Source organism: Fonsecaea multimorphosa (genome assembly GCF_000836435.1).
Source record: "Fonsecaea multimorphosa CBS 102226 unplaced genomic scaffold supercont1.15, whole genome shotgun sequence".
Taxonomy (NCBI): Eukaryota; Fungi; Ascomycota; class Eurotiomycetes; order Chaetothyriales; family Herpotrichiellaceae; genus Fonsecaea; species Fonsecaea multimorphosa.
The window spans coordinates 192,521-214,536 of NW_015971649.1; the positions used below are offsets into that span (position 1 = coordinate 192,521).

The 22,016-nt window shown below is 52.5% G+C and overlaps 6 protein-coding genes across 6 annotated transcripts; 4 read left to right on the forward strand and 2 right to left on the reverse strand.

The window, feature by feature from the left end:
* Nucleotides 1-591: 591 nt before the first annotated feature.
* Z520_07440 (uncharacterized protein) lies at nucleotides 592-2,406 on the forward strand (the record flags this gene model as incomplete). Its single annotated transcript, XM_016777938.1, has 1 exon — nucleotides 592-2,406. One exon carries the CDS (start codon nucleotides 592-594, stop codon nucleotides 2,404-2,406), a length of 1,815 nt encoding a protein of 604 aa, XP_016630844.1.
* Nucleotides 2,407-3,204: 798 nt separating this feature from the next.
* Nucleotides 3,205-5,157, forward strand: Z520_07441 (uncharacterized protein; the record flags this gene model as incomplete). Its single annotated transcript, XM_016777939.1, has 2 exons — nucleotides 3,205-3,801; nucleotides 3,844-5,157. 2 exons carry the CDS (start codon nucleotides 3,205-3,207, stop codon nucleotides 5,155-5,157), a joined length of 1,911 nt encoding a protein of 636 aa, XP_016630845.1.
* A 386-nt stretch (nucleotides 5,158-5,543) lies between these two features.
* Z520_07442 (uncharacterized protein) lies at nucleotides 5,544-7,226 on the forward strand (the record flags this gene model as incomplete). The annotated part of the gene is made up of 1 exon (XM_016777940.1): nucleotides 5,544-7,226. The coding sequence occupies one exon, from the start codon at nucleotides 5,544-5,546 to the stop codon at nucleotides 7,224-7,226; it is 1,683 nt and encodes a 560-aa protein (XP_016630846.1).
* A 765-nt stretch (nucleotides 7,227-7,991) lies between these two features.
* Z520_07443 (uncharacterized protein) lies at nucleotides 7,992-11,501 on the forward strand (the record flags this gene model as incomplete). The annotated part of the gene is made up of 1 exon (XM_016777941.1): nucleotides 7,992-11,501. The coding sequence occupies one exon, from the start codon at nucleotides 7,992-7,994 to the stop codon at nucleotides 11,499-11,501; it is 3,510 nt and encodes a 1,169-aa protein (XP_016630847.1).
* Nucleotides 11,502-14,067: 2,566 nt separating this feature from the next.
* Nucleotides 14,068-14,915, reverse strand: Z520_07444 (uncharacterized protein; the record flags this gene model as incomplete). Its single annotated transcript, XM_016777942.1, has 3 exons — nucleotides 14,068-14,415; nucleotides 14,472-14,639; nucleotides 14,700-14,915. 3 exons carry the CDS (start codon nucleotides 14,913-14,915, stop codon nucleotides 14,068-14,070), a joined length of 732 nt encoding a protein of 243 aa, XP_016630848.1.
* Nucleotides 14,916-18,660: 3,745 nt separating this feature from the next.
* On the reverse strand, nucleotides 18,661-21,227 carry Z520_07445 (uncharacterized protein; the record flags this gene model as incomplete). The annotated part of the gene is made up of 5 exons (XM_016777943.1): nucleotides 18,661-20,287; nucleotides 20,345-20,774; nucleotides 20,827-20,867; nucleotides 20,920-21,040; nucleotides 21,191-21,227. 5 exons carry the CDS (start codon nucleotides 21,225-21,227, stop codon nucleotides 18,661-18,663), a joined length of 2,256 nt encoding a protein of 751 aa, XP_016630849.1.
* Nucleotides 21,228-22,016: the final 789 nt, after the last annotated feature.

The window sequence follows — 22,016 nt, forward strand, 5'->3', positions numbered from 1 at the left end:
CGCTCCTCTGACTACTGACAATCAAGCTCATCTCTATCGTCTATGGATTCCTAGAGCAAGATCGTTTCTTCTATCCCTTCATTTTTCTTTTGCTGATGATTTGGATGTTCGTTCGATTGTCTTGAATGATTTTAGCGCAAGCATTGCCGATCTTGTTGAAGGGGCTGAGGTAAGCCTCATCTCAACCGATCACAACTCCTGCGGTGTGCTCATTATCCACATAGATGTGGGCGCAGCTCGGATACGAGGCATCTGTAATGCGGTCCGCCCACAGCGGTACCCCTGAGACGGAGGGTGTCCTGGGTTTGGACTTCAAGCTTTGTGTATGGCACTATCGACCTGCTGCACTAATACTAATCCACAACCCAGAGTCGAAGAGATTTCGAGTGCCATTCATTCTTTCCCATTGGGGTCCCGCCGGTAGAGCTGAAGTCGGTGCAAATGCATCTGCATTTTACAGGCGAGAGCCCGTTGACTGGACAGAAACAGACAACATCTGGAGTGGAACGAAGGAATGGTCTAGCCATCTGCCGCCAGGATCACTTTTTGAGCAGCCAGCATATGGGCTGGAACATACCAAGCACCCATGATATGGCTAGTGTACCACTGCAGCCTACGTCAACCATACATTGCGCGGACAAGGCTTCCTCGTCAAATGAACTGCCTGTATCGGAGAAGGCGAATGGGCGGCGACCGTCATTGCATGAACACGTTCTTTTTGCCTTACTAGATGCGGGCGTTCGTGGCAGCATCTGCTCCAAACCCGTGCGCTTATCTGCGGGCGTCAAATGCCTGACTGACGAGAACGTTATCCGGCTGTGCGATCTGGCCCCAACCATATTCATCCCAAGTTACATCCCAAAGTTTGAAGACCAGGCAAGATTCATTCCGACAATTTCCAAATGCCTGGAGACTTTCCTCGGCTTTTCGGAGCCTGTCGCTTCAGAGCAGTTCGAAGGATCCGTTGACTTGGGGTTGGGAAGTTGTGACGGGGCAAAAAATTCTGCAGGAACCCTGCAGAAGGATCTCTGGTTCACTATCATGAACAACCTGCGATATCACGAGTCTGCTCGAAAGCTCCAAGCTCTGCGGGTTCCCAACAAACCACCTGATTCCATTTTGGACTTGTTCTATCATCTGCCAAGGCAGTCAGAGATTGAAGCTAGGGAGGCATGCGGATCCTGGTCCGAGCAAGACTCGGGTGATCAAGATTTCGATCTCTGCCTGAAATTCGATGGTCAGGCTAATATATGTGGGAGCCACGTCGACCGGGTGTCAACAAGGGGTGTCAATGGTGCAACGAGACAGTTGCATGATGTGGAACTCACAGGCGGTGGGCATAGGCTAGGTGAAACCTACGACTGCCCGATTGAAACCAAGACGGCTGCCCGTAGGCCACCTCACGAAAACAGAAAATACTCGAATAGCCGGTCAGGGACAAGTGATGCATCAATGCTCCTGGGCGGCGAAGAACCTATGAATGAAGGACGCATAATCAGGCAGCCGAGCGCCATTGGCGGACCAAGCTGGCTTACTCAGAATGTCATCCGCATGCATCCGCTGAGGCAGCAACGCCATGGGAATCACGAAGTGGACCACCAAAACGGCCCATGGCAAAGGGACAGCTTATATGAGAGGCCCGGCCTCGGCTGGTGGTCAGACACGAGTGATGCAAGCGAATTGCCCCTCGAAGACTGTCGTGACCACTATACAAAGCCTCAACTAGCCGACTTCTGCTCATCTCCTCTTTCCTTCAGCGACGACGGTCGGGTCCGAGAGTATCTGGACCTACAATACGACTCCAACCAGGAGGATCTTGTTGGTGGCAGGACAACACCCATGTCAACAAGCCAATCCGTGGAACAATCGAACGGCTCCTTGGCGGAGGTACTTGGAAACGACCATTTGTTGTGGCACATGTGGAAACGACGTGCAAGCGTGGCCCCTCGAGGGGAGGAAGACGTCACCGACATGAAGACATTGTATGCCACAGATCCAGATATGAAGCTGTTCAGTTCAAGATGGGACCTCGATCCTAGCGACAGCAGCTCTGGGAGCAACGAAGACCCCATGCTACAAGACGCTATGGACAGCCGACCATCTCCTCGAGACAAAGCCCACTCACCCATGACTCCAAACTCAGAAAGACGGTCCTACTTCACTCCAACACGATCCTCGTCATCTTCGACATATGTTGGGCGCTCAGGTGCCGACCCCAAACGAAAGTCAAGTCTCATCAAACGCTTTACTTGGGGAGGGCGGCACAATGGCCCCGAAGCACCCGCACTGGATGTTGGCAAGCTAGAACAAAGAACAATTGAAGTCAAGAGGAGAAAGACGTTGGACGACTACGACATGATGGACAGAGAGGCCAGCAACGATGACTCCAGCGACATGCTGTTTTGAAACGAAGGTTCAGCGGACCATGCACTTTTTAGGCGTTTAGGACGAGGGAAACGCCAAAGTCACGGCACAAACAAGACTTGGAGGGATTTGGGGCGTTTTTCTGGTCTGGAGAGACCGTCTCAGTGATATCTGAGTACGGCTTTTTGCATCATGGCATGGGCACAAAAATGCTACACCTCGAGAAGGGAAGCATCAAAAAGTGGCGGTTCTGGGAAAGGCACTCGGCGTGCTGGATGTACTAACAGTAATGACCAACAGAAAATGTTCTCCAAGCTGTACATAGTTTATACTCTTAATGTATGAGAACGATCAGATGTGACATGATCACATCCTACGTCCACTGGTTTCATTCGGGGTGGATGAACCCCAAGAAGTTTGCAACCCTAGGCCACCTAACGAGCGACCTGTGCCCGTGCCTTTTGCAGTTCGGGGCTTCAAGCAGCGTCATTGCGCCCGCCAACGAGCCATTAGGAGTGGCCCGGGGCGCCCCACCCCTAGAATGCCATGCTCCCAAGGTCGGCAAAGGGGCCCCGGCTGGCAACAGTGCCCCTGCTAGTGCCCGCTAAAATTTTCCACGACATCATCGGCCGTCATGCCTCCTTGCGCCCAGCAGCTTTCCATCCATCCCATCACCAGGCTTTGGGAATGAACCACACCAGAATCTGCATATGCTACGCTACGTTGCCTGGCTTACCTCCTCATCTCTAAGCCTCCTACTGGCTCTGCCCCTCGCTGAGAATTGGAAGCTTTTTCGCGCTGTTACTCCGTGCCCCTCACCTGTCTTCGTTCCTGGCATTTATGCCACCAGCAAAGCTGGCTCCTCCTCATTCTGCTCAGGAAGAAGCCCAGCAGCCGACCTTATGGCAGAAGGGTCTTAGTTGGATCCCTGGTACTCAACAATTCAGAGCGCGAGCCAAACTCCTGTCCAATTCACGCGTCCCTCTCCTTTACTCTGTCTCCGGCCTGATCCTCCTTGTCCTTCTGCTCGCCCAGTTCTTCACCTCCAGGGACGTCCAGCCGCGCCTTTGGGCTCCTACTCCTTCTACTGCATCTGCACCTGCTCCTGTTACTCTGCAGCCGACGTCAAGTCCTTTCAGTCCGTTTGGTGACAGCGTCTACCGTCAAGAGGCGTACTTTGATTTACTGGAACCGGGCACCCAGTGCAGACCCAAGTCTCCCTTCACATCAGACTTGCCCGTTACACACGCGATGACCAATATGGCGCTGGAAGCAGAGGCCAAGCGCATGGTTGCACAATTTGAGTACACCTCAGAAGATGTCAATAAAGGCGTAAAAGAGTTCATTCGGGAGATGGAAGAGGGCCTGGAGAAGCAGGGGACCTCGATCAGTCAAATCCCAACCTACGTCACGTCGGTCCCCAATGGCACTGAAAAGGTAGGAAGGGAAACCACATTGCGATTCGGCTAACAGCAATAGGGTGTTTATCTGGCCGTGGACCTAGGCGGTACCAACTTCCGAGTATGCTCTATCACGCTGCATGGCAACCAGTCCTTCTCGTTGCAGCAGTCCAAAGTCGCTGTCCCCCGGGCTCTGATGGAAGCAAAGACCGCCCACGAACTCTTCTCCTTCCTTGCCAAACAGATCGAGTCTTTCCTCAAAGCACATCACATGGACCATTTTGAGTCGCATCAAAACAAACCTGGCGAGGTCGAATTTTTCGATCTGGGTTTCACTTTCAGCTTTCCTGTCAATCAGGTGGGCATCAACAAGGGTAAATTAATGCGATGGACAAAAGGCTTCAACATCGATGAAGCTCTAGGACAAGACGTTTGTGGGCTGCTGCAGAAGGAGATTGACGCATTGAACCTACCAGTGAGAGTGGCAGCTCTCGTGAACGATACTGTGGGCACTCTGATGGCCAGGTCGTACACTTCGCCGGGTAAGACAAGTACGTTGATCGGCGCCATCTTCGGCACCGGGACGAACGGCGCCTATGTCGAAAAGCTCGACAGGGTGAAGAAGATGAAGGCCATAGACGAAGCAGAGGGCGGTGTTGCAAATTATGACTCGTCTACCGGTTTGATGGTCATTAACACAGAATGGGGCAGTTTCGACAATGCCCTGTCAGTCCTCCCTAATACTCAGTACGACGTGGACTTGGACCGCGAGTCAGTAAACCCTGGCATCCAGATGTTTGAGAAACGCGTGTCGGGAATGTTCTTGGGCGAAATTCTGCGGCGAGCTCTGCTTAGTCTCTACCAGCACCCCGATGCGGGTGTCGCCTTGTTCAAAGACGCATCGTCACACGACAACGATATTAGAAGTACGACAACCGTGGCTGACGATAGTCCCCTATTTAAGATATGGGGGATTGACACCTCGTTTCTCTCCATTGTTGAGGAGGACCACTCGGACCGCCTGCGTATCACCAAGCAGACACTGGAAAAGGAGTTGAAGGTAGAAGCCGCCTCAACCGAGGACTGTGTTGCCGTCAAGATGCTTGTGCACGCCATTGGGAAACGTGCGGCAAGACTGAGCGCCGTTGCTCTTGCTGGAGTCATCCTCTCGACGAACAAACTACAAGAGGATGAGATGGTCGACGTGGGCGTGGATGGAAGCTTGGTAGAGTATTATCCGGGCTTCGAGGAGTACATCCGGGAGGCTTTCAGGGAGATTGAAGGCATCGGCGAGGATGAGAAGCGGATAAGAATCGGGCTTGCGAAGGACGGCAGCGGCTTGGGCGCAGCGCTGATTGCGTTGGTGGCTCATAATGCAGACCAAGCCTTGTAGATCTCATACAGCAAACAGACCGAGAGGAGGAAGGCACCTGTACAATTGAGCTTTGCATCGTCCTGGTAGCATTGACAAAATGGAACCGTCAGGGATTGACGGTGATTTGAAATAGATTTGCCTTTTGATGATTGTGACCTTAGCGATAGGTATTAGTCGTGAAGCAAAGGCTGAGTGCGCCGTGGTCAAAAATCTGCGGTTGGAGATTCTGACAGCCTTTTCCATAGTGACACTCGTGACTCAACTGCCGACCTCACCCGCCAGCAATTCTTCAGTCGAGACCATTACCACTCCGCATCAATTCCCATACAAGTTTCCCGTGGGATCGAGAAAGCGATTTCGACTCACGGATACCAGGAACCTTTGCCCGCTGATATCGATATAGCATGAGCAGCGAGTTGCAATCATGGGCGCTCCCACGCCTTGGCCGCTTGTTGCCTCTCGATGATGACTCGCTCAGGGAGGTGGTTGCCTACTCATCAACCCTCTCCAAAGACTCGGCCGCTGAACACCTGAAGAACCTGCTCGGCGACTCTCCACAGGCGCTGGAGTTCATTTCGTCGTTCAATGCACGTCGAGGAGGCAACGCTTCACAATCCTCAGGCGGCGGCGGCGGCTGGGCGGAGGCATCTGGAGTGCCCAAATCACAGAAGAAGGGCCTCAAGAAAGTGAAGCCGCCCCTCCATGCTGCAGGCCCGGTACGTCGTCCAGAGGGATACGGGGATGTCGTAGGCGGATACACAAAACAGTACGACAGCGATCCGGATTTCGGCGCTGGTCATAATAATCGACCCGTCTCGAGAGACCGAAATGCTCCGCCCATGTCCTCGACACCTGATGCTCTTCAACTGCCCCGATATACGGCGGGTGGGCGGAGTCCTGGTTCCTCTGCCGCCTCTCGGGACACGTCACCCGGGAGGAATCCTCAGAAACTCCCCCCATCAGCGTCCGGGAATCTGATATCGGATTTTGGATTTGCCAATGTTCGGTCAAAACAATCTAAGAAGCCCGCGCACGCCAGTCACTCCCAACCACAGTCTGGCACTTCTACGCCCCATAGGGGTGGTGCTACGACGACCACGTCGAGCGTTGCGGACCTCACTGCCGCAATCGCAGCGCTGGAGCTGTCTACAAATCCAACCCTGTCAACACAGAGGAGAAAATGTCCTTGCAATGCTTCCATACATCCACTTTTTACGACCGCGCCCAACTGTCTGAATTGTGGCAAAATCATCTGTGCCCTCGAGGGACTCCAGCCTTGCTCGTTCTGTGACTCACCGATATTAACAAAAGACCAGGTAAATGCTATGATCAAGGCGCTGAAGGAAGAGCGAGGGATTGAACGCATGGCTGTCCATAATGCCGGACAATCCGTGTCAGGTCGAGGCACACCCATTTTCGGCGCAGCAACACCGGAGAGTGGCTCAGGCGATGAAGCTTCCTCTGCCGCAGCGCGGGCACGAGCGCACCGAGATAAACTGTTGGCATTTCAGAGAGAGAATGCTCAACGAACCCGCGTCCACGATGAGGCTGCTGATTACGACGCGACTCTTACGCCCGGGACTACGCAATGGATGACCCCTGTTCAGCGAGCTGCTGCGCTCAAAAAGCAGCAAAAATACCTTCGAGAACTCGAAGAAGCGAACCGACCGGAGTGGGAGAAGCAAAAGACAGTCATGAGCATGAGCATCAAAAACGGGAAACTGGTGAAGACGTATGAGCGGGAGAAAGCACCTGCTCCGGCACAGGAGAAAGAGAACCATGCTGGCTCCGAAACTGAAGGCGATGGAGCTGAAGATCAACACCTGTCTTTGAGTGAGACTGGTCGGAAAGGGGCCTTCAGCAATAACCCACTGCTTGCAAGTGGGAAACTCATACGGCCAGTCTGGAAAGCACCAGAGGGGAGCGATACAGACAAAGGAAAGGGTCGCGAGACGGAAAGGAAGAGTGTGTGGAGGAGGGTACAGGACGACAATGAGGACAACGAGCAATGGGTCCTGGATGGAGGGCTGCACGGCTATGGGACAGAGACCAGATTGATGGAGGACCAGCAAGAGGGCGGCTGGTGAGGCTGGCTAGGTACCTAGCGAGCCTACCTAACTAGCTCGCTAGGTAGGTAGGTATTGATAACCTCCGAAAGTTGTCTAGTGCACACGTGCAGCTAGGCCCCGGCAAGAAAGATTTTCCGGAGTTGATCCGGGTGACTAGCCACAGTGCCACAGTGCCCACAACTAGCATGCAAGGCACAAAGAAACTTTTGTGGTGTTTGGTCCCTTTTGTGTCACTAACGGTCAAGGAGGCACGGAGGCAAACCAGAGGCGCGCGCCATTTGCTTGCACCCCCATCCACTGTGATCAACACACCTCTTACGGTCATTGAAACAAGTTTCCAGCAGCATCCCAAGGTCGCTGCCCGCGCTCTCTGCACACAAAGATCGAGTTTATCTACCTCTTTCCTTCTTTACAGTCGTCACGCCCTACCAGAAATCGACAGTGCCTTCAAGTGACACGCGAACCCCTCCCTCGTTACGTTCCCCCGTTTTGTCCTACAAGTCACCCTCACCCATCCCTGGGATAATGCAGATCGACCAAAGAACCCTCTGATAGCCTCGAACCCGTCGAACCCATCGAATCCAAGCGACTTGTTCTACTTCTTCCTCCATCTGAGCTTCTGAGAACCGAGACTGTAGACTCTCGGAGCTGCTGTGAGAGGGCGACTGCGACAATTTGGCGACTGTGCTAGAGAGGAGCAACGTCCCGCCTTGCATCCTGAATGCCACCCATCGACTATGCTGCGGATGCGTAGGCCATTCCGCAGCATAAACCATCGCCTCAATGCTGGCCATTGACACCATTCCTGTGCTGGGGTTCCGAGACATCAATCTTTCTAATATCATGGACCCTGAATTGCCCCCAGCCACTAATCCCCGGACTATGCTCCGTCCAGAGGACGCCTCTCGATTGGGACGACCTTCTCGCCTTGAAGATTCCGACAGAGCTCGCGCTGCGAGTGAGAACAGGCTGAATATTGAAAGAGGAGGCAGCGCCCTAGGTGCGGAGGATTCATCTCCCCTGCGGGAGGAAAATACAGTGGCACAAAATAATATCGGCCGCGAGCCAGCCCTCTTGTCTCTTGAAGATACAACTGAACTGTTTCGGAGAAAGGTCGCCGATGCAAGACAGGACACTGAACATGCGCTGGCTGGAAGCGAAGCCGTCAGCGACGCAGTCAAGCCGAAACTCACATTGGACCTGGGTCATTCTAACATCGCAAGATTACCTGAAAGTGTGGTGGACCTGATCAAGGCCGAGGTCGAAAGGCTGTCTTTGTCCCACAATCAGATCTGGCATATCCCGCTTCGGTTCTCGGAATGCTCACATTTACGATACCTCAATATTCGATCCAATGTGTTCCGCGAGATCCCACGAGGTGTGTACAAGCTAGGTCAGCTGGAAATCTTGGATATCAGTCGAAACAAGGTTCGAAAAATCTCGAGCGACATCAAAAATTTGAAATCCCTGCGTGTCTTCTCGGTCGTGCATAATCGGGTGGAAGATCTGCCCGTTGAGCTGTGTGAAATGACCAAGTTGCAGATATTGAAGATCGCAGAAAATCCACTGCGGTTCAAGTTGAAGAAGATTGTGGAGGCCAAAGAATCTGAAGTCTCATTCTCAGAAATGACAGACCACGAACGAGAGACGGCAATCACCCTTGAGATCAAGCGATATCTGAGAGAGATACATCCTGTCGTCACCCCCATTGATGTTGAAGCGTCTCTTCAGGTTGACGAGAGCCCGATGGAGATGACACCGAAACCTCTCAAACGTTCCTTGAGCAGCAGGTTCCCTGTCATACCCAGCACCAATAGCACTGACTCCGGGTCAGAGGCCAATAAATCATCACCAATCCAGACTCTCGCAAATCCACCCCCTGTACCGACTCGCTCACACTATCGAATGACTTCCAATACGCAGCCGATTGCGCTTCGACGGCCAGGTATTGCCCCACTGATTAGCCAGAGTAACGAGAGAAACCGGAGCAACAGCGAAAGTGTCCTGCAAGCCTCGGCTGCTGCTCGGCAAAAGAGGATGGGCATGCTACGAAAAGAAAAGCCTGACTTGGACAGTATAGACGAGCTCAGGGTGAACCGGAACAGCCATCTCCGAGGCTTTAGCCACGGCTCGGTTTTGAAACGTAATGGTGCGCTGTCTTCCCCTGGCGGGAATAGCTCTTCAAGCCCTAGCAGTCCACGCGACCCCAGAAGGCACAGGCTCGCCTTTGTGAAACGGTTGTCGAGCCTTCCGGAGCACAAAGTCGAGACCGAATGGAACAATCCCGTCATCGAAGGTGCCAAAGGGATTTTATATGCCCTGTACCAGATCCACCCACAAATATCCGGTCTTATCGCTGCGATCAGAGGAAAGGACGTGCGCAGGAGCACACTAGAATTCACCTTTTTCAATGCGTCCACTCATGTCGACCGGCTCAATTTAGCACTGGAAGAAGCGGACGCTGTCGATCCCGGAGACACAGACGCGGTTGAGAAGGTCGAGGATAGCGTTCGAAGGGACTGTGCAACCTGCATTATGGCCTACACGCACGTAACTGCACAGCTGCAAGATAACGTCAAAAAGATTGTCGCTGGGTCTGATGCCCGTTATGTGCGGACATTGATGCTCCTGCTCTACGGAAGTATGATTGAAGTCAGAAATGCAATTCAAAGCTTTGGGGCGGATGTGAGAGTTGCACAGGGTCTGGGTCATAGAAGACAGATGTCCAGTGGAAACGCACATCCTATCCAGACCATCCCGGAGGAGTTCAGCACTCCTTTGCAGCCAGTCCGAGCAACCACACCCACCCGAGACAGAAATCTTGCTTCCAGGCAAGCTGGGAGATTGCGCAGTGACACGGCCATTCAGCATCCAGTTGCCGAGAACGTCCCAGCATATCAACCGAATCCTGTACCACCTGCAGGTTCGGCTGCCCTCCCGACTCCGATTCACTTGACCGGTACCACTCTGAATGGTGGGACTCTCACTGGCACGTCTTCTACCTTCTCAAATAGTGGCACTCTCACCTCCGCTTCCAGTTCTGGGTTGAGATCACGGTCAGGGTCACGCACTGCTATGACGATGAATGGCTTCACATCCTCGTCGGTAGCTAGTACGCCCCGGTCCGGTGAAGTCTTCAGCCTCCCACCCTCGAATACCTTTGCTGCTCGAGTCAATCCCGCCACGGGTCTCACCGATGCTCAAGAGGAAGCCGTGTTCGAGCAGATTTTCCTCGCCCTGACAAGAGCCTATGATGCTGCTCTGCACACCATTCCGATTGCCAAGGCACAATTTCTGCGATGTCTTGAAGCGGCGGAAGAAAACCGACAGCCAAAGGCGGTGCACGATCTATGGTCGACCCTGGTCTATCGGTGCAAATTGTGTATCGACATCAGCGAAGCCCTCCAAATTCGACTCGTCAACATGCGGGTTCAAGATCCTAGCGTCCATATCGTCGCAGCAGGAAGCGGTCGAAATGACCCCTCATTGTGGCTCCTTTGCAAGAACTTCTTGATGAGTTTCATTGAGCTTCTGACGGAGATGCGGATCGCCAAGTCTCAAAGGTTGTTATCACAGGAGATCATCACGATGTTGAGACCTGTCCAGAAAGCGAGTCGTGAGGCAGGGAGATTGATAGAGACGAGTCCCTGGCGGTACTTGACGGATAGTGCTGCGGCTGCAATGCCGCCGCCGAGCGTTTTCGGTGCCAACGCAAGCCAGCCGCCTGGCGCTGTGGTCAATGGCAATGGATACCCCAGCAGCGTGCATGCAACAATTACCAACGGTAGCATTGCCTCGCCTTACCCACCGAGCACCGTGTCATCCCAAATCTCGAACTATCCGCTGCAAAGCCCATTCCCTCCTCCCCTCATTCCCGTCCCACCGATTCCTGGCCCCTCCTCAACAAGCACGCAAAGCACAACAACGAGACAAATGGTCAGCGGCAGCATGCCTCCAATCTCCTCAATGACAATCAACTCTGCAGGATCTGTGACTACAGCAACAAATGGCATAAGCCCCGTCTCGGTCCCGCTTCCGGCAACACCGCTCTCGGCAGCCCTCGGGCCGGCAGCCCAGGCAACGGTACCAAACAATCCCAATTCGAATGCAACCTCGAATCCTCTTGCAACACCAACGAGTTCGTCTGCATTACCGACGCATGTGGCGCCCGTGCCGAGCACACCGGCGAGCGCGTACGGAGATTCTTTTTTCCGAGGCGATGTGTTTCAGAGGGCGGACAGCCTCCTGAATATGCAACAGATTGGTGGCGTGAACTTTCTGAACCGGCGGTAAAAGGTCAACTAAGCAATGAGAAACATGGGATCCATGACGTCGCCTGCCGCGATCCTGACGAAATGATGGGAAGGTCAGTCCGGGAAGATTGGTTCACTACGGAGGATGGAGAAAAGTTGCGGATCAACTCTCTTGTACAACTATCCAGCTGCAAGCGAACAACGAGCCAACATGGCTACCTACGCCCCGCCCTGTCGACTGTATACGTCAGACTTGGATGTGGGCGTTCTTGCTTGCTTGAGGTGAGCCGCCTACTCTGAGCATCATTGCATGGTCTGCCTGTATAATCAAATGAACTGTATATTTATGCTGTGACTGCTACTACTGTTACTCTCAACTGAACTCCGCCTCTGCATCGCTGGCCGAATGGGTGGGTTGATGGACTCACGGATTCATGGATGGATGGGATGGAGATGTGACCAAAAGGCGCCGAAAAAAATTATCTTACGTCCACTGTTTCTCTTTTTGGAAAATGAGTCAAGGTCTGGATCAGGGTCAGGATCGGGGTGCGGGATGCGCATGCGCATGGGTATGGCATGGATAGGTAGGGGACCAGAAAAGGAAGTCAAGGACGAGGGGGACGTAATAGGAAAAAGGGTAAAGGGTATGCATCGGGATATGAAAATTGTACCGAATATACTGGGTCCTCCGTCCTCCGTCCCTCCGTCCTCCGTCCCTCCGTCCTCCGTCCCTCCGTCCTCCGTCCCTCCGTCCTTCGTATGCTCAGGTACTCTACAGGAAGAGCAGCAGCTCAAGCGCACCTGGACAAAATGAAGATAGACAGATGTATTAGCACCTCCAAGTCTCCGACCCACCAGACCCGAGCAGCCAGAAGCCACTAAGTGGCGAGGTAGTATATCCGGTATATACTTTTCGTGTCTGTCTGTTTGAATTTCTCAGGGAAAAAAACCAGACTACTGTATTACCACCATGATGGATAGGCTCCCTAGGTAGGTGCTGCCTCTACGTACCTAGTAGTTCAGAATTGTATTTAATTTCATTCGCTGGGAAATGCCATGCATGCGTGCGTGCGTGCGTGCGTGCAAAACATGATGGATACAGATACAGATACAGATACATGGAAGGGGGGGGGGGGCCGATTTTGCACACAACGTTCCCGAATAAGTAAACATCCATACATGCATACATACATACATGCATGCATGCATACATACATACATACATACATACATACATACATACATACATACATACATACATACATACATACATACATACATACATACTATGTACTATGTACACTACACACACTGGCCCGGGGAGATCAAGTCTGCGCGAGATCTTATCCGTTCTGATCCTTCTGGTCTGCAAAGCGGCAGCAGTAATGCTGGTGTTTGACCAGTTCTTTTCCCGCCCACGGGTCCAATGCCATATATAGTGGTATAATATAATTAGGTAGACGGTACTCCGTACGGAGAATATATATATAGAGAGAAAGAGAGAGAAATGGTAGACTAGTTATTCCAACCTATTCCAATTGTTGTTGTTGTCGTGATCAGTAGTTACTATCTAGGTAGTGTTTCCATTCGTCCTGACCGATTACTTCACTTCCACTCCATGATAACCTTTTCCTGCTTTGGGAAAAAAATCATCAGCTGGTGGCGCCCCTCTTCCTCCTGCCCCGCCCTCCTCAAGCGAAGGCCACTAGGCTATGAACCCTCTCTTTTTTTATTTGCTTCTTTGAGGACCGTATTCGCAAATGGCGAAAGACAGGGTGGGAGAAAAGATTCATCCGCGACACTTTTCAATGCATAATCACAACGCTGACCATCCTACCATATGCCTCTCGGCTGGGGGAACTTTGCATCTGCAAATCTGACATGTGGCATCTTCGGAGAAGGGTTTCGTTCCCAGATCTCCAGCAGCTGGCCCACATTGGCCTCTTGCCCTTTCTTCACATCTTGGGTCTTTCGAAGCGGCTTCAGGCCAAAACGTCAAACGACGTGTCGGCCAATGCCACCCTTTCACGGAAGACTCTGGCCTTCGCCGGTTGTGGGCCGTAATTCTGCCTCCAACGAGCTTGATCTTGCTTCCTCGACGACATCCAAGTCTTCATCCAATAGCCCGGCTCGCGTCCAAGTTATACCTCGGATCCCGTTCCTTGCCGTGACATCTTCATCCGCCGGTCGATTCGATCGACCAGTGTCCGATATGTAAGTTGGTGGCGCCTAAAGACGGGGCCAGATTTAGTGGTAATATTCCTTGTTCCGCGCCGCGGACAGAGTGACGACATCCTTCTTGACTGGCGGCCGTGACCTTCTTTCGGTTCGAGCATCAGGCAGAGCCATAGTTTGTGTGCCCTCTGTGGCCATCACCAATGTGTAGAGTGAACGGAGCCGACCCTGAATCACTCATATGTGAGGACGGTAACAGTCTTGAGGGATCCGATCTCCAGCGTGAGTTTGGATTTGGACGATATATATCCCGATGAAATGATACTCGACGTTGCCGAGACCGTATGCATGCCATCTCTTACTTTGAGGATGTATGCCACCAGTCTTTTCAGCCCACGCTGTCTTGCGAGCATGATTTCTTCGTGCCTGTGTCAGGGCACTCCCAACTTTGTTGAAAACATCCCATCTATTCCCAGCGCTAGTGCCTGCGCGGGTTCTTGCTCGTGTAGTAGAAACTCGTTCGGCACTAATGGATCGTCGATGCAGATGGACAGGTAGGAGTCGACACTTGCCTGTGAGGCGGGGGATGGGGTTGGAGTTTGTCGAGAGGAGAGCATTTGGATCAAGGATTGGTGTTCTCTTTCGACCTTCTTGTACTTTTCGTCCAAATGGTTGTAGTTGGCTTGCAAGGCGAAGAATCTCTTCTCAAGCTGAGCTACATAGCGTTTCTGCCGTTCACGGTGCGCCCGCTGAGCGGCACGATTTTGGGCACGACGACGCTATGAGAAACCAGAGTCAGCTTGGGCAAGGCTTGACGTTATCTCATGTGACGCACCTCTCCGGGGATATCAATGACCACTTCTGGTACGGGGGAACTGCCATCTGGAACGGCCTTTATTCGCTTCTCATTTGCCGGTGGCGACGTCCCCTCCGCTTCGAGCAGTCCACAGAATGCAGCAGAACTTGAAGTTGTGTAATTGTTTCTAGAGGGGTTTGATTCAGTCTTGAAAAAGGAGGCATGTTAACAGATATTCCTGAGCTGAAAGGAGCCAGGCAATCATACCACGTCAAAGAAAAACTTATCCATTACTTCAGACTCAAACAGGTCATAGTCCTCATCCAATGACGATTGAGACTTTCTTTCTGGCAGACGCTTGGCGTGGCCAAGTCCAGAGGTTCGTTGGCCTGGAAGATTGACCGCCGTGGTATGGTCCCAGTCAAAAGGGAAGCCCGCACACGTATCAAAAGGAACGTTTTCGAAAAGACTTTGCGAATCCATGTTGGCCGGTGGCTCAAAGTTGGGAGGTTGTAGATAGAGAGTATTAGGATCGTCCACGCTATATCTTGTGTTCGGTCGATGGTGCAATTGAAGGGTCGCAAATCAATGTAGCTTGAGATTTGAAGCAAGCGAATATGTGTAACCGAAGTGGGCACTTGCCCATCCCATGGCCAATGCCACTAGCTTCGTTGATAACCTTTTGACACATTGAACCTCCAGGTCCTGTAGTGGGGCTTTTCATGGTATACCCGGGTCGCTGAGAAGTCTATGGAGACGGGGAACCGCAAGTAGTGCTGACCGATGAATTTCGTAAGGATCTCAAGAACAACTAGAAATGCGACCGACTCCGAGCGAGCTCCGGCGCAATGACGACACATGGAGTCGAAGGCGCCTTATAGAGTCCATATCGCTCCAAGTGAGTAACCGAACTTGAGTCAGTGAAGTGGTATCGTCCTTCAAACCGGCCGGTGAAGGAAGGAAGAACCACGCTGTTGGAATCCAGCGCCTCTGGTTAGTGAAGAATGCACCGAATCCACCAACCTGCTTTTTAGGCTTTCCGACTAAACGTTCCCTGCAGCTCCTTAGTCATACGAGTAGTCATTCCTGCAGGGCAAAGCAGCACTGGTTGACAATCCTCGCTTGCGCGTTTGGGTCTGCAGACCTACCTGAAAGGAACGAGGCTGCATACCCTATTCGAGGAGGAATCAGCACAGCTCAGCCAGGGCACACGCCTTACCTGAAGAGGAAGGTAAACCTTTCCCAATGCGGAATAGATGCGGAGTGCGCGCGGAATGCAAATGCTTCTAGAACTTTTCTCGACCCGCCAGTCACCGTTGGCTTCACCCCACGGCGGAGGCTTTCGTTTCTGATCGCGCTTTGTCCGTCGGAAAGCTATTCAAGCCATATAACATTCAGCGTTTCGGCACCAGATCCAACAACTCGCCCACCGACCAATCGCCGCAGTTCCCGCATTTCCCGCACTCGGAGCCGCAATATAAGCAAATCATGGATGCATAGGTATTGCCGTATGGAGGAGGTGGCAGCCATAAAACGAAACTGTCGCCCTCGTCTGTTGGCTCTGGTATTTGGAGGATGGTAGCTAGCTGATGCCTGACTGGACCTTGCTGTCTGCCCTGGTTGCTAGGCTAAGTCTGTGACGTAGACACAATTTCTGACGAATGCCACAAGGAGGCTTGATAACAGCATTCGACCCTGACTAAAGCCAGATTAGGTCTCAAAACAGCTGCAGGATTGAAATTGGAATAGCCCAACATGATCCCTTGGATGAGGAGGTCTAGAATCAAAATTCGTTCCACAACTTCCGTATAGATTTCCAACCCGACAATGAAGGTGCCGTTAGCCGGATAGAATCCTTGGCGAGGTCGCAAGGGACCTTCGCTAGGCACGACGAGGTAGTCGGTATGGTTTGATCGCAGATTATATCGTCGATGAAGTGCGGCTGTGGTGAAATGCGGCTGTCTATGAAGTGCGGCTGTCGATGAGTGCGGCTGTGGTGAGGTGCGGCTCCTGTGAACCGTGGCTCAATTTGCCCTGGCTCTTCGAGTGGCTTGGGCGTATCGAGATGGCAGTGAGGCAAGCATTGTCATATGAAGGCGATTATCGTGTAGAGGGATTCTGAGATTTCTCCCGAGCACTCAGAAGATACGCTTGAAGGCGCCAGCCCGTCAATTAAAATCCTGCTGACGTTGGGCCAATCCACCGCCATTGCACTGCGAGAGAGGGAGTTCGACAAATGCCGCTGGGTGGGCCTGATAACCCGGAGAGGTTGGCCGACTGAATAGTATCGTCCACACGTCTTGCTGCGACTCCCTCGAGACCAATCCAGGATTTGTCCACCAAAGAAGCCCTTGCAGAAATCTCTCAGGAGCCGCCCAATATTCTGTTCACAGCGTAAAATGATTGTATCTAGGCAGGGTCGTTAACGCATCGTCGAGAGCAGGAAAGAAAGAGTCAGGATGTATCAAAATGCGTTTGAACAATCCTGGCCAGATATTGGCAGCAGCCTCTCTCTTAAGTGTTAAAGAGACAATGGAGAGGGAGAATCGCTTACATCATCTGAAGGCTCACTGGGGTCTCAGACAAGTGGGTTTGACCTAGTGACTTGGTGCTTGTCGCAAAGCCTTACGGCGCACTGCGTGACTGCTTATGTACCCAGACCCTGATCGTCGATCGATATCTGTTCTCAGTGCCGCGAGCACTATCTCCAGAAGAGCTAGGTCACATTTTCAGAGACCCTCCCAGCATTGACCGGGGTTCGCGAGGCTTCTCGCACGAACGTATAGCCGCTGGCGTCGGTCCGTTTAATGGGCCCTCAGGTAAGGTCACGGTCCATCCACTGCCAACGTCTCGCATGACGTAGAAAGACATCAGCGGCGGAATTGCTTACGGTTGTGTAGAATGATTACACCGGCGTCACCCTGAAATAGCCGACGGTCTCGAGCGACGGCCAGCGATTCTGGCTAAGCAGCATCTCGGTGGCTGAAATGGGACCAGTTGAGGTGATAATATGTGGAATAGGAGCTAGTTCTGCGCCTGCGTCAGCTAGGTTGGGGGCAACTGCGGGATCACAGCGGATCAATTGATTGGATATAACGGTAGGCGCAGGGGATGAGCAGGGGAAGCGGATTTCCTCATTCTGTTGTTGATTTTAGTTGAGGGTCTGATGTGTACTCGGTACTTCGCTGCAAGGTTACGCAGAAGGCACTCAGTGACGTAGCGTTGAAGGACTACTACCGAGTCCTGAGGAGGCTAGTAGACGACTATGGTAGACGAGTCCCAAAATGATGGCGGGAGACGTGCTGTGGCAGTGGCATCGTCGGATTTGTATTAGTGCCAAGACTGTCGACTGATACGTACAAAGCGCGCTTTCCCAGACAGGCTAGAAAGGTCCAGGCAACTCCGACACAGCCTCGTCAAAGTGTCGGCAAGGCTGAGGCTATGGATACGGGGCTCTTGAGTGACGGTGTCAGACCCAGCAATAATACTCGTAATTGAACACGGATCAAGCACAGCTGAGCGTCTTCAGATTGATATACAGGTGCCGACTCACTCCGGCTCCTCTTTCTGTACTCTCATTCCCCGACCAATTTTTGCTTGCATTCGATTATTACCCTGCTTTCACCACCCCTACCATAACCGGTACCACCATCATGTTTCCCTGACCCTCCTTCACCCTCTCCCTGTTTACCATGCAGAGATCTAGCATAATGTGATTATTTCATTCTCGGTCCCATCGTGTTCGTGCCTGAAAACTGTATCTTCCCAATTTATGCAATACAAAAATTCCTCTCCAATCAACTTGAAACGGAGAGACACAAGGAGTCTCAGTCTGCCCTCCAATCAATCCCTTGTCTTTGAGAATGTGCAGTGCTGGTCGGGCACAATGTGCAAAAAAAGAAAAAGCGGAGCCCAACTCCTCTTTGCAATGCTGTATGTACTAGAAAAGGGCACACAAGTCGAATGTTACAACATCTCCATTCAACCGTGTGTCATCCACCAAACTCATCTCAATGCTTTTTTTGCTGAGGGTGAAGGGCCGGCGCGGGCCCATCGTGTCGTAATGTTCGCGGACGCCGATCATTAAAGGTATATGCGAAACAGGGTAACAATCAACGGTATATGTGATGCTGTGTGGCCAAGGTGTGTCCTCATCATGTAGTTCGCCAAAGTGCAACAAATTCGTCAATCCAGGTTAACTTGCACAAAACTGCGCTGAAACACCCTCTCAACGGATGCTCAACATCTGTCGAGGCGCGAAGCTACTGGTGCTGCTGTGGGCTGACGGTTCCGAATCGATATTGGCACTTCCGCTATCGCCGCTTCCAGCGCTAGCACTGGCACTCCCAGTCAGACTTTTCACAGGTGCTTTTGGTGGTGGGAATGGTTTGCTCACCCCGGCCTGTTCCATTTGCTGTGGAGGAATGATGCCGCCTTGGCCGGGAGGATACCTGGGTATTGGTGCAGGCATGCCCCCTGGCGGAGATGGTCGGCCGTTGCGCTGTCCTGGTTGCACATAGGGATCAATTGGGGGAGACGGTCGATTGGGTGCCCGTCCAGGAGGGCTAAATGGATTCCCCGGCGACCGACTTGTTCGTCTACTAGGCGGACCAGGGTAGGGGGCCCCATTTGCACCAAGTTCTTGAAGCCGGCTTGCCGTTAGGGAATTCGCACGTGATTCATCCGCCATTTCCTTGCGGTCCACCGAACCATACCGGTTGGACGAGAAGCCCATCATTGGATTGTCCAGGATATTCTCTCCGAGCATAGGCATGTCGGACATGAGCTGGGTGCTGGTCCGATGCCTGTTGAGGTTGGGGCGACCATAAGAACCGGGACGCATGCCATTCCCGTTAGCGAAGACATCTTTCCGCAATTGGTTCTGGCTGGTTGTCCGTTTAGTCCGCCTAGATGTAACACTCATCATATCGAAATTGTCTGGGTCGATCGGGGGCATTGGAGGACCGCGTGGCTGCATCGGATCAAAATAATCGTCGTCATCGTCGTCGTCATCGAAGTCCTGGTGCCGGTTGTGTGAGGCCCTTCGACCCGGGCGGTTCCTCATAGCCATCTCGTGTTGTTTGAGGTGCAGCTCCTTTTCCCGAAGCGCTAGTTCTCGCTCACGCAACGCCGCCGCAGCCGCGTTTCCGTTGTCGGGAAAATTCGCAGCCACCTCACCGTCAGGGAGTTCGTCGTAAAGCACAACGTGACTAAACTCGTCCAGATTCGTTTCATCGTAAGACGGTCGACGTTGCATGTGACTAGGTCCTCGGGGCGGGTAACTGTTTGGTGGTCCGCGAAAGCCGTTGACGGGAGGAGGACCACGTCTCCCGGGTGGCATCATGGATGGTCCCATGTTGGGACCGCGCATCGGCCGGGGACCTCCATTGACCGGGGGGTTCGATTGTCGAGGAGGAGGGGGATTTGCAAGAGACATCGTGCGGGGCGGCGGTTGCATGACCGATGGCGACTGCGGCATGCTGGCAGAAGCGGCAGGGCGATCCTTACTGACAGTGTTGATGTGACGTAGCATGGTGTACAAAGTTTCGAGTCGGGGGACCTTGATGTTCGCCTTTTTGGCTAGTTCCACCGGAGAGCCTAAGTAGGTTTCGACCTCCATGGGACGGCGAGATGTGAAGTCCTGGTACATGGTGCTAGGATCTTGACTTGATCCGACCATGGATCGCATTGTGGTTTCCTTAAAGTTGCTCGGAAATTTGCAATCTTGAGAGAGGGCAATCTGTATCAACTCTTCAATGACATCGGATATCAGATCGTGGACCCCAGGTACCCGGACCAGGTCGGAGAGGTTCGGCTTTTCGAAAAGGACGCTTGCAGGATGGAATGCAATGGGCCTATAGACAAAACGTTAACAGATGTGGTGCTTGCACCCAATGTAGAACAGTACCGACCCAATCATCTTTTCAAATTGCTGTTGCTTAATATTTCCCGACACTTTGCAGTCGACCTGTGCAGTGGTCAAGGTCATAGCCAGGGCTTCTGACATGTCCCCCTGGATCGACTCGGGAATCGAGGCGTTCTTGCTTGCCGGGCCAACCCAAATTTCCGTTGATCCAGTGTGTTCAAACTCGCTGGACCCAAGCTGGGTCAAATTGGCGCCGGAAACAAGAGACAAGACAACATTCGTAGGAAACCGCTCTTCAAGTTGTTGTTCCACCCCCAAAGTGTTTGTGGTGTTAACGAGAATGCAGGTGTGTTGAGGGGTAACGACAGACTGGATTATATCTGCTAGGTTGTAGACGTCGGGAAGGGCTTTGACGCAGAGAAGGACATAATCAAAGGCAGCCTGCTGGCTTGCCGCCTCTTCAGGGCTTTGGACGACTTCAACCAGATCAGTTTTCGTCTTTCTCAGGGGACTGCTGCTTTCACTCACCGAATCTGGGCTTAAATCGTTCATTTCCATACAGAGAAGATCTGGGAGTGTTAGTCGTGTGGTAACAGACTCAGCGAGATCCAAGTCACTCACTTGAATGAGACACCATATTGGGCGACAGCCTGGTAATTGGCTTTCCACACCAAGGTCACGTCGCAGGCGTTGGTGGCTTGCAGCCGCCATGACAAGAAAGCGGAAACTGCATTTCCACCCACTATACAGCAATGTCTTAGCTCACGATTCATCTCAAGTGGACTGACGGCTAACAAAGCACAAGGAAAGGGGAAGACAAAGGCCAAAATTCCAATGGGGGGTTGAGCGGACCTGCGCAGGGCAGGGCAGGTCAGCAAAAAGTCATGCTCACCTGAAAGGATTCGCAGTCGAGGCGGAGAAGGTGCCATTGCGCGTCAGGGCACCGAGTTGGACGGTTTGATGTATTAAGTAGAGGAGGCCTGAGAAGGCACGTCCCGATAAGGCGCGAAGCGGTGACTGCGACTGAAGGTGTCCAATATTACGTTGTTCCACTTCTCGAACAGAATCCTCGTCTTTTCTGTATGTATGCCTTGAACCAAACACGCCGACAAGGCTTTCGTGTATTAAAATGCGTGCCTCGGAGGAAGCGAGTGATGCAGAGGGAGCGAGTGTAGGAAGGGAAGCGGTAGGAGGCTAATAGATTGTTGGCGACATTGAATTGAAACGAGAGACTTTGTGGTAGATTTGTCGGAAGATTGAGTCTAGGGTGACGAGGAGGGATGTTTCAACACCCAAGCTTCGTTTCTTTGGTCGCGAGAGGGAATGAGAACGAGACAAAGTCGATGCTGCTACAGGAGCGATGCCATGTGAATGCAGCACGAGGGCTATGATGCTCGAGCTAAGGTAACGAACGTCGTCGAGAAAGAAGTGAGAGAGTTTGAAAATTAGGAGAGGGAGTTGGTACAACAGAGGTGATGGCGTAGATTTGTCGCGGTGCAGATGGAGTTGGCTGTGATTGAAAGGGAGGGTTCGGAGTTGCGCCTGAATTTGGGGGGGTGGTGGATGGACAAGCGGTAGTCGTGGAGTGCAGCACAGCGCTGGCCAGTGACAGAATAGGGAGCGTAGGCTGCGTTAGGCGCAACAATTGTGATGCGCAATTCGAAACGAGACGAGGGATAGGCCAGGAACCGCTGGGAAAATAATTCACTCTGCCCCGG